The sequence below is a fragment of the Poecilia mexicana genome, unplaced genomic scaffold (assembly GCF_051168715.1).
Source record: "Poecilia mexicana isolate PSO_F unplaced genomic scaffold, ASM5116871v1 scaffold_15, whole genome shotgun sequence".
Lineage (NCBI taxonomy): Eukaryota > Metazoa > Chordata > Actinopteri > Cyprinodontiformes > Poeciliidae > Poecilia > Poecilia mexicana.
In genome coordinates, this window is record NW_028263384.1 from 24,852,411 (window position 1) to 24,868,677 (window position 16,267).

Consider the following 16,267-nt stretch of genomic DNA (forward strand, 5'->3'; position numbering starts at 1 on the left):
ACGAATAGGTTTGCTTGATATATGAAGCAGGACGTCCCGATAGTGATAGGAGTGCTCTTACCTATTTGCAAACAGCAAAAAGTGTTAACAGGGCAACATCAAGGATTAAATCCAACACCTATCAAATGACATTTATTTCTCAATAGGTTCTGCGCGTGCGCTATAACGTGGCCGAAGGTTATATATTGAGTTCATCAAAGCTGGCTCTTTTAAGGCTTGACTGTTCACGGAACGGTGCGTAACATAAGCAGTGCTACTTAGCATAGCATCGTTCGAAGTAGACACGAGCACTTGGAGCTATAATGGTTTAAAAGTCTTGTACTGAAAGTCATATCGTGTGCCTTATATGCCCCAGCGTGGAAGTGCGAAGTTTAATTCTGGGAAAGGAAAGAAAGGAATGCTCAACTGGGTCATTTCGACGCGTTTATGTTAGCCCGCTTCCGCTAAGTAATTAGCAGACTGGCTAACCGGAATTCGGGGACGCCTGGTGAGCAGACCGACACACGGCAGCTAAGGTGGGTGGGGTTGGGAACTGTTAATAAATATATATATAAAGTCAGTAAAACTGTTTTAAATTCTCTCTTATTGGAATAATATGCCAACAAAACTTGCAACAAGAACATTAAACGGTGTTTTTAACGAATTGCATATTAAATTCCTTGCCAATTGAAATCTAATTTTTGACATTTAGTATATTGTGGGGTTATAGAAATCCTTTAATCTCCCACAAATGACCACAAACTGTTGCATTTTAAAGGTTTTTTGAGGCTAATTTATCATCTATTTTTGTGAAAAACTGGTCTGCTGAATACATTTTTTAAAGAAATTATCAAAACTCCCTCACCTTTTTCTGCTCTTGAAATTAATTAAAAACGAAACTATAAAATGTTAAATAAAACAGCCCCCCACCCCCCCACAAATGACCCAAAAGCAGAGGGCTGTTTCTTTTTTTTATCAAAGGAAACCTACAAATGCAGCAAAATCTTCTGGATTATACGACTTGGCTATCTGTGTAACTAAAACCCAACTAAAGTATTACAGAGTATCTCTTTACGTCCTTTGCAAGACAAATGATAACTTTTGCAGTTCATTATGGAGCAGAATACATTTAGTTACGTACTTATGCTTGACCTATGTTTCCAGTTTGTTGGGTTTTACATGACCTGACATCCAGTTGTAGGTTTCAGGTTATACAAACAGAAACTTTCACTCTGTAAATAGTCCTGACAGTCACATTGCAAATGACATGAAAAGATAAAACTGTTATATATACAGTGTGTACATAGTTTGTGGTACACCATCATGGTTTCATACAAAATGGCAAATATTTATGTGTAATGCTGCTCAATACTCCCTGAAAGAACTGCATGGTGGTGTTTTAAGATATCTCACTTAAAGCCAAATCATGGTGAAATTTTATCTTTTAACGATTACACAACCTAATATAGTTGTGTAAATGGTCTTGGCTGAAGATAAAAGTGGCATTTCCCATCAGTTTCCCTCATGAAATTGTAATTTATGCATGAAATGGCACAACTCCACTTCACCATTCTTGGTAACTTGTTTTGTTTATTGAAAACTTTTCAAACTTTAATACCTAGTTTTTACAGCTTTTTTTCCCTCAAGCACTGCCTTTATGTTCGACGTTCTTTCAACCTCTGCTAATATGGCAAAATGTTTAGTAATGTATTGTGAGTAGGAGGTGACCTTATCATATTTCAATAGACATCATCTCACAAAGTATACATATTTCTACACGTCTTTGAAAATAAAACTGTTGTTCATCTATTTGAGAGGAAAATGTTTGGATTTACTGTTGGATATTTAAATCATTCTTGCATTTGCAGTAACTATAAAAGCCATACGAAGCCTTTGCTATGATCGGTCATTATTTATGTGATGCACAGCCTCCCATCCATGCAAAACTCCACTGTTGAACAGTAATTTATTTTTCAAAACAAAGTGCATTTTACTAATAATTAGAATGATTAGCTTTACTAAGTGTTTAATTATCTGCGTAGTAAGTAGATGCAAAGTGTACAATGGGCTGATTCCTGTCACCTAGGGCAATATCACATCCAAAAGTAAGAAACCAGTAGGTGATTTGATGCATGGAGTTGCATACTTGCAGAATGTTTTCTCACCTTCATATACATCAGATCGACACAATCATAAACTTGACAGGAGCAACATGTTTCATATTCTATTTTTTGCTTCACATGTGGTTGTGAGGTGAAGTGTGTGCTCATACATTGTCAAAGTAACAGTGATAGTGAAATATGTTGTCAATATATTCTGCTTTTTAGTGTATTAGTGAAGTGAACCATTAAAACTGAAAAAAACGCTTTAAGATAACAATGTTTGCTGTCTACCATTGACCCTCTGCTGGGTCAATGGTAGACAGAAGTCAGTCTTCTGTCACTTCAAGAACATTTACAGAATTAAAGGACAAATGTCCCAACAAGATCTACAGAAACTCATCCATGCGTCTGCCTAAAAAAATAAACAATTTTCACTAAAACTAGTACATCATCCCAGTATTAAGTCCATACACTGGGTCACTGTAGCTCAGATAATGGACTTTAATATGTTTGTTAGTTTATAAATACTGAACTTCTTGGCATTAAAATATATTAAAGATCATCTGTCATGGCGTCAACCTTCCAGACCTCTCAAGTTTTCTGGTTCTGATGCATACCAGAACCAGAAAACCAAACATTGGAGAAGCAGCATTCAGTTTTTATTCTCTCCTAATTTGGAACAAATGTCCAGAAAACTTTAAAAATGCAGAAACCCCAATATCCTTTAAATCAAGGCTGAAAACCCACCTGTTAAGATTTGCCTTTAATAACTGGAACATAATTGATTTAATCTGTATTCCAACTTTTCATAACTTTCCTTTATTATGCCACCATATTTCAATGTTACTTTGTTTTATGCTTTTATAAGTTAAAGTACTTTAAAGCTTTGTTGCTGAAATATGCTATATAAATAAACTTGCTGATAGTTTTGTGCTGAGAAACCACAGATCACTGAAGATAAACACAAAGGTCAAATCATGTGTATTCATGATGTGACCCCTTGCATAATAATGGAAAACGACTAGATTTTGAAAAAAAAAGTGTAATAATTTCACCATTATTTCTGTAGTGTCTCATCTAACCTGCACACTTTGAGGATAATGAGACTTGAATGTGCGTTCTGATTTTCTGTATCACATTAAAAGTTACATGTACCCTGAATCAGTGAGCTCTCACCTCAATGAGTGACGCTCAATGCCTCATTTTTCTGAAAAGTAACTTCCTGTTACTAATCCAGAAGACGAAAAGCTTTTTTCTTTTATTTACAATTTTCTGTGATATTCCTGCAAATAATTTATACAATATTTTTGAGATCAGGAGAAAAAAACACCCAAAAGCATGTTCCACCTAAATTAGTTGCTAGAACAAGATTTAAATTAAAAACTCTAAAATATAACTTTTTTATCAACTACATTCAACTACCTAAAATATGGAACAATCACTGAAGAGCATTACTAATTTAAAGCACATCGTCAATGTTTTTATGGTAAAACAATTTGCTCCCAAACTGTCTGTTTATCTGGGTTATGTTTATTCCGACTGTGATAAATATACACAGATGAATCATATTAGCCTGCAGTGCTTTAAAAAAAACAACACACAGCCATCTACTTCAGCTTGTTTTATTTTCCTTTCCTTGCGTTTGTTGTCTTCCAGTTTTAAGGGAGAGTTATCAGGAAGCGATGGATGGTTCCTGTCAACCTGCCTCGGACCGAATTCTGCTAGAACCGTACAAGTACTTGTTGCAGCTGCCAGGTGAGTCCTTTTGTTTTTTGGGAAATGTGAAGAAAAGAAAATAATAAATGGACAAAAAGCACTGTAGTTTGCTGAAGAATCCTCTGCAGCTCATTTGATTTCAAGGTTTTTCTAGAATATGTGTCAAACTCAAGGCCCGTGGGCCAAATCTGGCCCGCTTTAGTTTTTCATGTGGTCCTCTAGATTCTATACTAAACATTAAGTTTGGTTAAATATTATGTTATCAATCAAATCAATGCAGTTTTTATCTGTTTACTGTCAAATTATATCAATCAGTCCCTCCAGTTTCTTGCAAATTATCATGGAAATAATATATAACAGGGAGTTTATTGTGAATTTTTTCTCAAAAATTGTCAAAAACTTTCTGACTGGTACTAAGCAGCGCAGTCATGATCCACGATCTATACAGCGAGTAATAAAAAGTCGCATTTACCATCAGAAATAAGTGTAAATATTTCCAAATTAGTATTACAAACACTTTGGTTTCTATTGCAAAAAAATCACAAAAACAATCAAAATTCTGAAAAGATGTTTAATATTATTTAATTTTAAGAATTAATTAATATTTTTTAAAGTTTAATAAGTTTTATCAATACATTCTAGCACAACCAGCCCTTTAAGAGCATTTATGATCTGGATTTGGCCCAAAATGAAAATGAGTTTGATGCCCTTCTCTAGAACATCCCATAATAAGATCCCTCTTTAACTCAGTAAAACAGTTATTACTGCTGATGCAACGGGCATGGCAAGTTTTGATTCTGAAGCAAGATGTTGCACAAATAGATGTTTTCAGCATTGTTTGTTCATTTAAATGACAAGGCTGCCAGTGTAACATGGTTATTTGGGTAAATTGTTGGGTTGTCTGTAGCTTTCAAAGAATATATTGTGCCATTTTTATCCCAGGAGTTTCTGAAGGTCCATTCAGTTTGCTTCAGTCCCTCCAGGGAGTTGTAATTTCAACAATTAATGCATATTGGAAATTTTGTTGAAAACTTGAAATTCTTCACAAATGCAACCAATCATAATAATGATTTCCGTATTTCCTTTATTTCTGACCAATCACTGCAACTTAGCTGAATTTTGACCATTTACTTTAGCCTCTATTTAATTTGGCTTCCAGTTTAGCAATGACTCCTGAAAGCTTAACCTGCAAGATAAAAGCATGTGTGATGCTACACAGTAACGTTTACCTTATTTTTTTAATCACTACTTCTGTAATTTTAGGTAGCAACAATCACAAAAAAAATATTGCAACATTCTGGAGGGACTGATATTTAAAATAAATATCCTGACTTTTTAAGGATTTTAGATTTAGATAGTATTTTAGCTACTCGAGCCTAAAATGGCATCTGAATGCTAAACATGTTGCAGCAGCGCAGACGTCCTCAACTAATGTCAGTGTCCTCAGTTTGCATTTCTAAGAAGGAATTTTTTAAAGAAGTCGCATGAATGATCAGATGAAACACTTTAATGCTGAATGGGTATAACAGCACTTTGCATCAATCTGATGGCTGAATAACCTAAATAACGGATTAAAAACAATAAATATGTTTGTTGTGATCATGTGTCTATTTGTTCAATAAATTAGCAGCAAAAGGGGGTTTTGAAATGAAAATATAGTTTGTTTTGTCAATATATAACTTTAGATTAGCATGTAATAATGTTTAAGTAATTAGGCACTGGAATTAATTTGACTGTTTACTGTCTGCTTTGATATAACTTGTTGATAATTCAGTTTGTACCACATTAAATTTAAGTTTTAGTTGATTCGGTACACACACAACGTACACAAAGTTGTTCTGCTGAACAAAGAGGGGCTTTATTTTTTAAATATTTAAATTTAACGACTGGTGACAGACAGGAAGCTGCTGCAGCAGAACAACCTCCTGAATTATGAGCCTGTTGTTAAACGTCTTGCACATGTTTGCAACAAGCATCAGTAGTGAAGCTGAAGTAAAATGTAGTTTTAACTTCGGACTAGTTAAGCAATGTATTTCTTTGTTCTCTTCAGGAAAACAAGTGAGGACAAAACTTGCCCAAGCATTTAACCATTGGCTCAATGTACCAGAAGACAAACTGCAGGTGAGAAACGGCGCATTTCAAGTGCTGCTGCTCTGTTGCAGGCGAGTCTCAGCGGAAGGTGGGAAGATGATGTAGTTGATTGTTGATGTAGCACTGCTCCATTTATATTTACATGACATGTAGTGGCCTTTTTTAGAGGTTCTTGTGAGGTTTCACGACCAGAATGCAGAATTTGTCTTGTTTTCACACATTAGATTTGAAGCTCATTTCACACTTTTTTTTTTGTGCAACAAACATTTATGTTCTGGTGATGAGCAACAAGCAGGGAGGCCTGCTGGCTTCACATCGGGCTGGATCAGGGCGAGTTAGTTTTTGTGACACTTGTCTGAACTTGTTCAACTAGTCTGGAGGAAATCTGGTTAAAGATCCAATAATGAGCTGCCTCTGTGTTGAGTAAGTCTCTGTTTAAGCCCTTTATAATCTCCTCAATACATTCTTTTAGCACTAAGCTTTATTGAATATTTGACGCTTTGCTTTTTTAATCTGAAGTGTTATTTGTTTTCTGCTAAAGAAAATAAAATACCGAAACATTTACTTTATGGGATTACTTACTATAATAAACGTATAATATAGTTTTAGTATATTGGATTCAAATCAGTTAATATTTTACCCTCTGCAAGGTGAGGTGTTTTGGTACTGTTGTGATTTTGTACAAGACAATAAGTCATATATATATATATATATATATATATATATATATATATATATATATATATATATATATATATATATATATATGGAAATTGATCTCCACCTGTGTGTGGTTGTGCATTTGTTTTTTGATGGCGGTTGTGTATTTTTACCTTGCTTCAAACTTTTTGGATGTAAATTACATATAGAAAATTAAGTTGCTATCTTCACTTCACTTTTTTGTGCCCTCTGCAATTTAATACAATTTTTTTATTAAAAATTTTTATAAAACTTTTGGTTAAACTTTATTTGACGGGGTGTGCGTAAGACTGACATGACACTGTCATGAAAGATCACCTGTCATGAATATGAAGGAGTCTTTATGAATGTTGTCATGAAGTGTCATTCGGTAAATAATGACACTTTTAAAGCAGAATTGCTTTAAAAGTTGCCTTGAATGTCCATTAAAAGTGCCAACTTTGCATTAAAGTGTCATTATTTACAAACTAATGCAAAGTTGAGACTTTTAATGGACTTTGAAGGCAAATTTTAAAGCAACTTTGCATTAAAAGGGTCATTATTTACCGAATGAGACTTCATGATAACAGTCATAGATATTCATAAAGACTCCTTCGTGTTCATGACAGTGTCATGTCAGTCTTATGCACACCCCATCAAATAAAGTGTTACCAAAAGTTTTTTTGTTACCCTTACAGTCAGTAAACAGACATTCAGTAGTTACGTTGCAATAATCAATCACCCAGTGACTGAAATCAGACATTCCCCAGTAATTATCAGGTAAATTACTGAAAGAGAATCTCAGACTTAAGAGATGCAATAATGAGCAGCAAGACAATTTTTTCTCTGCTGATATTTTGCAGTTGGGTTCTGTTTTACTCTGACTTTGCGGTCACTGAAGTTTGCCGTACTTTGACCAAACCCCCTTCATTTAAATATCAGAACATAAAATAAAGAGTGAAGAGTTAAAAAGTCTCAGAAAAAAACATAAAGTAGCTTTGCAAAATAAATGTCACAAAATAAAACATCATGAGATAGATAAATGTGGGAATATTTGTTTTCGGCCAGTTGTCTGTCTTTACAATATATTGAATATGTAGAAAAGGTTGTTGACCCAGGCTGTTTATTTGCTGTAGAGAGAGAGAATAACAACTGATCCTGATTTTCAGTAACACACAGGATTCCTGACAAATCTCCCAATCCACATCAGCATCAATAAACTCTGGATGGGGCCGATTAGATGGCAGCAGACCTGCTGACGCAGCTTCATTGACATTACTGTTTTTTACAGGAAGAATAAATCAAATCAGCCATTTTGATATTTTTTCTTGGTTTGGTAGTTAACACTTTTGACCTATTGCTGCTTATCAAAAAGGAGGTGTGCACATTGGCAAAGAGATTGACCGTTTTAATCTGTTTTTACGTTTTATTTACCTTAAATTACGTGCCTCCAGATGGCAGTATTTCTTACCTTTTCAACACTGATGGTCCTTGATCAATACAGCGAGTAACAGTCACATTTATCATCATACATAAGTGCAAATATTACAAAATTATTTTCTAATGATTCTACATTAGCACCAATGAAATCTATGATTTTGATTGCAAACAAATCAATGTGAAAAAATGTCAAATATTTATTTTTAAGAAGTACTTATCAAATGCAGAGACAGCTACTTATTCATATTTTAAGTTTTGTTAATGGATTTCATCAATACATTCTGGCACAACCAGCCCTTTAGGACATTTGTGATCTTGCTATGGTCCAAAATGAAAATTAGTTTAACTCATCTTAAATGGTCCTGAATGCTAAGTTTCGACTCGGTCTGTTTCGGTCAGCCATCACTGTTGCCTCCTGTAGCCATTTTATTATCAAATCAGCAGTAAGCTTTCGGGTAGGAATGTGTCTGTTCAGATGAATTATTGGACATCTTACTGCAGGATTCCTTTGCATTTAATCACATCTTCCACACTAAATATAAAAACACAACATGCCAACATTTCTATTTTAAGATTTCATCTCCTCCCTAAAGCTAAATGTTTTATTTTTAGAGTTTTGAGGATAACTAATTACTCATTGGTGCGTTAGTCATATCTTTACACCTGCTGGTGTTTTCGTGGTAACTCCAGTTCCAGCAGAAGCTGGCTGTCATGGTGCAGCGGGTAGCTGTGGTTTAAATCTGTGTAACAGCTCTGTAAACTCCAGCTGAACCCTTCACACAGGCCGAGAGCTCTCCTCTTGTCATCATTAGTTCACTGCTGCCAAGAAGTCGCCGCCATGGAAACAACGGCGCCTTTAGATAGACGGGGCACCGACAGTGGCACGCTGGTTTTCGTGCCGGTACGCCACAGGTCGTGGATGTTCCCCACGTTTCGTTCGGCGCTTTGAAGCCGTTTGCTTTTCTTTGCTTCTCTCTGAAAAGCGTAGTTGTTTATTTATGGTGCTCTTTCACTCTGAAATCTCTACATGAGTGCATCTGTTGCTTTGGTATGAGAGGTTTTTGTGCTTTTCTGTGACTCATGCAGCTTCTTTTAGTGAATAACGAGAAAGCAGGAGGCGCATTAAGACATGTTCTGTGCTGTGTAGCAACACATAATAAAATTACACCTTTGAAATGTGTTAAATGGATGTAGTGACAAATATTTACTCAGATTCTAACAGTTTCTGTTATATCTGTGTTGGTTTATCTCCTATAGGTCTAGATTATTCAAAGTTGGTTAAAACACAGTTTGGAAAAGTCTGGAATTTGATTTCAGTATTTTACAGATTTGGGGAAAAATTGATTAAAGAAAATAGTGTCATTCCTCCAGGAAACTAGAATTTGCATCAGTTTAAATTTATCTTTAAAAAAAACAATCCAGTCTGATGCAATAATCTAATTTTAGATGTTTAGTTTTTATGAGCTGCAAGCGATAAATCACCATAACGAATAGATATGGGTTGATCACATCAGCCTGTGTCTAATTAATCTGAATATTGTTGCATAGTAAAGAGTTGCTGAATTAATTTAACTTTTCAGTAATATTCAGATTTATTGAATACGACTGTTACTAAGACAAAATCTAAAATTTTGTCTTTTTATCTCTTTTGTTTGATCATTTGCTTAACACTACTATTGTTGCAGATGAAGAAATATTATAAAAGTCAAACACTGTTTTAATGTTTAAACAATCGAAATAATTAAGTTTCATTCAATTCAGCTTGTTTATATAACACCATTCAAAACAAAAAAGTATTCAGTCCTATCCTTCATCATCTCCAGTTGATCCCAGTTATGAAACAATGGAGTCAAGTTCAGTTTATTACTCAATTTTCAAAAATAAAGCAGATGGATTCTTGCACACACAAAAAACAAAACACAAAGGTGATGATGTTAAAGGAAAATATAAAGTGGAATAATCTCATCTGCATAATGATGAGGGAATGATATTAATAAGAATGACACATTAGCTGTCAAACTTCATGTTTTTTTATATTAACATTGGTCTTGTTCCATTTCCTGAATTGCTTCTTTCCATCTTCATTTTAAACATTATATTTTGTTTGTTTAGGTTTCAGATTCTGGTTTTGAAAAACGTATTAATCTAAATCTGCTTGCAGCTAATCATGCAATCCTTACAGAAAGACCTCCAGTTGACTGGAGTTGATTTGCGCTGTTTTGCCGCTGACCAGCTTGATCCTACATGTAATGGTTATTAGTTTGGACAGATTATTCTGAGCCCGCTTTGCAGTACCGGTTCCAGCCCTGTGATTGGTTTAATTAACAGATCACAGCACGAACAGGAATCCAACAAGCTTCTCATTAACTCTTCTTTAAATGTTATTTTATGGGGTGAAGACTTGTTGTTGAGGGAGACGCGACAGGAGTTCACAACACAGCTGTCTGCTATTTGTAGCACTTAATAAACCAAACTTTAATGCTCCAAAAGTCGTATTTGAGTCATCGGTTGTTGCAGCTGTGGTGCGTTGATGACTTAAGACTGGATGTGGGTCCATGCCTTCACATCCTCTCTGTTTGGTTTGCCTGAAATTTTCTGGAGAAAATACTTGATGATACAGTTGGGACAAAAAAAGGTGTTTTTAGAGATGTAAAAAGTTTTTATTAGGTGCTGCAGAGGAACATCCTACTTAAGTATCTCTAACAGCAATAATGAAAGTTTAAATGAACTTTACTGCGTTTACATGCGTACCTGATTGATATTAAATAAATTTATATTCTAGTTCATTATGAGCCTGGATGACAAAAACAAAATGGTATTAAATGAAAACATTTGGAGATTGGCTAAATTACAAGACACCTTTGATAAATATTATAAATCTGTAGGCTTGCGACAATGACAAATCTTAGATGAAAAATTGCAATCAATGATGTTTTGAGACCATTTTCGAGTAATATAATGGTCTTGGCATAATAACGCAAGTACACTCTCTCAAAGATCAATAAGCTTTAATTTCTAACAAATGTTAGAAGACATTTTAAATATCCAAAATTTTAAGAAGATACTGAAATCTGAACAAAATGTTCTTTTTAAAAAGGCATTTTTCTCATACAATCTTTGGTAGAGATATGAGAAAAACGATCAATCATGGAAAACTATTGAGCTTGTTTTAATTTATTATGTGATTTATTGGTTATTACAAGAGGCTCAAACATTTCATATGCAAATCTTAAAAGAAATCTTGGTTTTGTCTGTTTATACAGATGTTTTTGCACCAAGTGATCCATTTTGATCAAACACCTCAGCACAAATTGTGAATATTTATCAGATATTTGCTTTGGGACATTGAAAAATAACCCAATAAGTTTTACATTTGGTTCCAAATAATGGAGTATGAATCGAAATTGTGGCCGTTACATAGGAATGACCAGATTTGTGTCATTTTAAGAAATTGTGAGTCTGTGCTCATGGTCTGGAGCTTTGATAGAAATTGAGGCAATAAAATAAAGAAGTAAGTTGGCTAGACGTTGGAGCTCAGCTTTAAGTCTAAAACATTTTAAAAATCTGGTTCCTGCTTTTGGGATTTCACAGAGATTCAGTTGTACTTTAATGATCCTTTTGCTCTTTAACTCAAACAGCAGATTGTAGCTTTATGCTCACTGATGCTGGAGGGAGAAATGTTGGGACGCTTCCAACGTGAGGCATGTTTTTGTTTTTTTGAATAAACTACTCGACCGGTTTGGCCTTGGCAATCTGCCCAATCTAGAGAGTCTCTTCTTTGTCCTGCCAGATCCCATCCTAGCAGCTTCCACCAGCGGGACACGCCGCTCGTCTTTTTAGACAGCAGAGCGGACAGCGGGAGCCTGATGGTACTCAGAGTCCAACACGGTTTACAAGTAGAATGTCTTCCTGATGGACAGAAAAAAGGTTTATTTACAGATAAACCTCACAAAAAGATCGAAGTTGCAAGCGAATGTCTATATTTAGGACTGATGTTTTGGCTCTTTACAGCACATAAAGTTGCTGCTAGACGTCTAGCATCCCATTAGATGCTAGATATCTAATGGGAATCTCATCAGTAGGTCTTTGCTGAGCTTTTTGATGCTCTAATTGCTCTACTGGAAATTCAGTGTCGAAAAATGTAGACATGGCGCCATCTGCTGTGTCATAGCTGTAATGCACATTTTAAACAAAAAATCTGTTTCTTAAAGTTAGGAGGTAGGAATGAAAGTTATCAATTGAGTTGATCTAAAATTGATTGATCTTACCCATGGATTATTAATTTATAAGCAGCTATTTTATTTAAAAAAATCTGAGTTTTCTTTTGTATCAGGAGGGCTCACTGTCTTTTCTTTGGACAAAGGGCTAGTTTTTTATATGAATTTAGCAAAATTATTTAATTTTAACACTACTTTGCCTCTGTATTAAATACTGACTGAATAAGCAGACAATTGTGGTTCTCAGGTTATTAAACTTAGACATATTTATGAAATATAACAAACAGGAACCTCTTGGGTTGATGAAAAGAATTAAAATATGCATGACACTTAATGAATAGAGAAATGTTCATACTGTGGTTGTTCTTGAAGGAATGTTAAAACTTTGCTCCATAAAGTGCATTAACTCAAAATCAACCTTGATCATTGCCATCATGTTTTTTTCCCCATTATGTTTTCTCTGTTATCTCCTCCACTTTTCAGTCATCACATCATGACCTCCATAATGCATCAGTAATTTTTAAATGAGAAGTTGACGCTGCTTGGCTCCACTGAGTGAGCACTATTAAGGTGAAAGTTAAGAAGCTAGTCGAGTGTTAGCATTAGCAATGTGTGAATCCTTAGCATTAGGATTCACACATTAGGAATCCTTAAATAATCAGTTTCTGTTATGTGACATAGAAACTGATTTTTCACACAAAAAAAAACATTTTCTTGCATTTGGACCATTTCTCCTTCCTTCTGATATTGTTCCTCCATCTTTGTTTCTGTATAAACTGGTTCAGGATCACCAGCTGCGCCCTCTGGTGGATGGTGGCCAAACTACAACACTAAAAGGTCAAAATGGATGTTATAAATCAGTTGGAACTAATTTTAACCTAATAAACCATTAATCGACAATTGTAAGTCGGTTAGGGTCCATATTGGGAGTACCATTTGTTTTGTTTTTCTCTGTTGTTGCTCTGGTGATTTTTACATATTGAGATGAATCAACAAAGATGTTTGTGTTTTGCTCAGGTGATCATTGAGGTGACGGAGATGCTGCACAACGCCAGCTTGCTGATAGACGACATCGAGGACAACTCCAAGTTGCGTCGAGGCTTCCCGGTGGCTCACAGCATCTACGGCATTCCCTCGGTGATCAACTCGGCCAACTACGTGTACTTCCTGGGGCTGGAGAAGGTTCTGATCCTGGAGCACCCAGAAGCCGTACGAGTGTTTACCCGCCAGCTGCTGGAGCTGCACCGCGGCCAGGGCCTGGACATCCACTGGAGGGACACCTATACCTGTCCCACGGAGGAGGAGTATCGCAACATGGTGCTGCAGAAGACCGGGGGCCTGTTCGGTTTGGCCGTGGGGCTCATGCAGCTCTTTTCAGACTGGAAGCAGGACCTCAAGCCCCTCCTGGACACGCTGGGGCTGTTTTTCCAGATCCGGGACGACTACGCCAACCTTAGCTCCGACGAGTACAGCGAGAACAAAAGCTTCTGTGAGGATCTGACAGAGGGGAAGTTCTCGTTTCCTACAATCCACGCCATATGGTCGCGCCCGGAGAGCACCCAGGTGCAGAACATCCTCCGGCAGCGCACGGAGAACATGGACATCAAGAAGTACTGCGTGGACTACCTGGAGAAGGTGGGATCTTTCGCCTACACCCGACAGACCCTGCGGGATCTGGAGGCGGAGGCTTACCGCCTCATCACGGAGTTGGGAGGGAACCCTCAGCTGGAGAGCCTGATCAAACATCTCAGCCGCATGCATAATAAAGCAGAGGCCTCAGCAGAGTCCAACAGAGAGACGAAATCCAGCCAAAACTACTGACAGAAACTCCCTCACACTCCTGCTTTCCTGAACGCAGAAGATGCACATTCCTGAAAAGCTCCAAACTAACCGTTGTGACGGCAGACGAGCTCCAAGTGTGGCTTAAAATAGTACCCATGGCTAATTCTTACATCTGAAGTGCTGCAGTGCTCTCAGGAATAGAAATTAAGCAGCAGAACTACAGTCAGTTTCTGCTTTACCACTTGACAAGATTATTTTTAAAAAATCATAAATCTTGAAAGCCTTTTCTTCTGATGCACACTTCAGTGGATCTAAGTGCTTTTTGTCGGTTCCAGTTAATCCAGTTAATTGAGTGAATGTTGTTTTTGATTTAAATCTCTAACCGGAGCCGCGTCCCTGTGATTTGAGGTCCCATAATGGCTGAATCAGCAGGGAGTCGATTCAGCCCTGCAGAAAAACAGCCGTGTGACTGTTTGTTCTGATTGCTCTGTAACAATGATGTTAGTGACTGTTTCCACGCAGTCGTCTCACAGCACAAATCCTCACAGCTACTGTGATGCTCACATATTTATATATTGACACTGCTGTATTCTAGGATCTTGTTTGAATTTCTTGAATAAAAAAATGTTTAAATCTAAATTATGTTTTGATTTATAAATCTGTTCTCACTGGCATGAAGTCTTCTTCTAGTCTGGTTTATTCGAACTCTGGGAAAACAGCGCCATCTTTTGACGACTGGACCATTAATTTTACCTAACATAGTCAACTGTATGAAAATAGGAGAATTTGTTGCACTAAAATGTTGGCTAAAAAATTATTCATTTTTTAAAATGTATATAACAAATCTGAATAATTACACTGGAGTTCCACAACAGAATGACAAAAATGTAATTAAAATAGATCTGGCTTTTTGTCAATATTTTGAAAACTAGGCTTTATTTCTTCATAAATTATAACTTTCAGATCTAAATATTGAGTTTCCAGACTTTATTTCTCATTTTGTAATCTGAAAGATGGGTCTGAATTTCTGAAAAACTGGGATATTTTGGTGATTTATACGTAGATAAATCTTGAAATTTTAGTCCAACTCTTCGATAGTCTAAACACAAATTTAAAATAAAGGAAAAAATATGGAAATTCAGATCTTTTCTAACTAAATGAGCTGAGGATCCTTATCTCATTTTTTCCCCTAGATTTGTGACAGTAAGGACTCGCTAATCAAAAAACTGATTTAATTAATAATCATCCAATATTTCTAATATTTAAAATTATTTAAGTTGGTCCTGACGTCAAAATTAAACATTAAAATGCTTCTTTCCTGAAATGAAAATTATTTAATCAAACCCAGCAGCATTAACTTCTGATTTGTACTGAGGAAAACAAATGTCAACACTGTCTCAAAATCTAGAAAACGAGTCTTAAAAATCCCATATTTTCAAACCGGAACAGCCTTGTAAACATCCTAGCAGTTATTTTTATTTTATTTTTTTGTAATCGAGAAAGAGCAGCTGAAATGAATCACCAAAAGCCCAAAGTCAATGACATTCACGCCTATGATGAGTGGATTTAACCTTCTAACCAGAACTGTTTTTGTTTCTCGGGCGGCTCGCCGTCTACCTCCGTTTGAGGAGCTCTGACTACCAGTGAGCAGAGAGATAAAGACGCCCGGGGTTTTCTTGGATTTTTGTCCTTGTGTTGGTTACAATTCATCTAAATCCGGCATTATCTGCTGTCTCTGTTAATTTGAGTTTCTCCCTCAGCTGCCGAAAGGAAACGCAGTCCTGTTGATAAAGCCTATCTGTCCCAGACAGCTCTGTTGACTCACTGAAGCCCCAGCTCTTGACAGCTGCGGTTCAATTAATCATGTGTGTTTTTTGGATTGCATTGTGCCGTCACATCTATTCATCAAAATGTCAACTTCTTGAAAATCTTTGCCCCTGCTAAGAAGTTAAGAGCCGCAGGAAAGCCCGATGCAAATGAACGCCTGATTCGATAAACGGAGAAGAAAAAGCATAAAGTCGGTTTTGTAGATCTAACTTAAGTCCATGACATAAATCAAAGCTCTCTCATGGCTTTCATTTCTCCTCTCTGGGTTGGTGAGATAGATTTTTTTTTCACCCAGAGTCTGAGTTGTGTTTGAGAAACAAACAGAATAGCTTTTGTATGAAGAGCCGCCGTCTCCCTCATGCTTTGGTTTGTTTCTCACTGAGCTGCGTCGCTCAGATCCACAATGATATATAAAAAAAACAACAACCTTGATTT

At 36.2% G+C, this 16,267-nt stretch overlaps 1 protein-coding gene across 2 annotated transcripts; it reads left to right on the forward strand.

Moving 5' to 3' along the window:
• Window positions 1-176: 176 nt before the first annotated feature.
• On the forward strand, window positions 177-14,644 carry ggps1 (geranylgeranyl diphosphate synthase 1). 2 transcript variants are annotated; one of them, XM_015007793.2, is made up of 4 exons: window positions 177-487; window positions 3,738-3,836; window positions 5,848-5,918; window positions 13,241-14,644. In XM_015007793.2, the coding sequence occupies exons 2-4, from the start codon at window positions 3,764-3,766 to the stop codon at window positions 14,042-14,044; spliced, it is 948 nt and encodes a 315-aa protein (XP_014863279.1). In that variant the 5' UTR covers window positions 177-487; window positions 3,738-3,763; the 3' UTR covers window positions 14,045-14,644. The 2 variants fall into 2 exon arrangements, with proteins under 2 accessions (XP_014863279.1, XP_014863278.1); XM_015007792.2 differs by having other exon boundaries at window positions 179-515.
• The last annotated feature ends 1,623 nt before the right edge of the window (window positions 14,645-16,267 follow it).

Coding starts and splice junctions, on each gene's coding strand:
- ggps1 (XM_015007793.2), top strand. CDS start 3,764: ATGGATGGTTCCTGTCAACCTGCCTCGGACCGAATTCTGCTAGAACCG. Junction 3,837..5,847: donor GTACTTGTTGCAGCTGCCAG/GTGAGTCCTTTT, acceptor TGTTCTCTTCAG/GAAAACAAGTGAGGACAAAA. Junction 5,919..13,240: donor TACCAGAAGACAAACTGCAG/GTGAGAAACGGC, acceptor TGTTTTGCTCAG/GTGATCATTGAGGTGACGGA.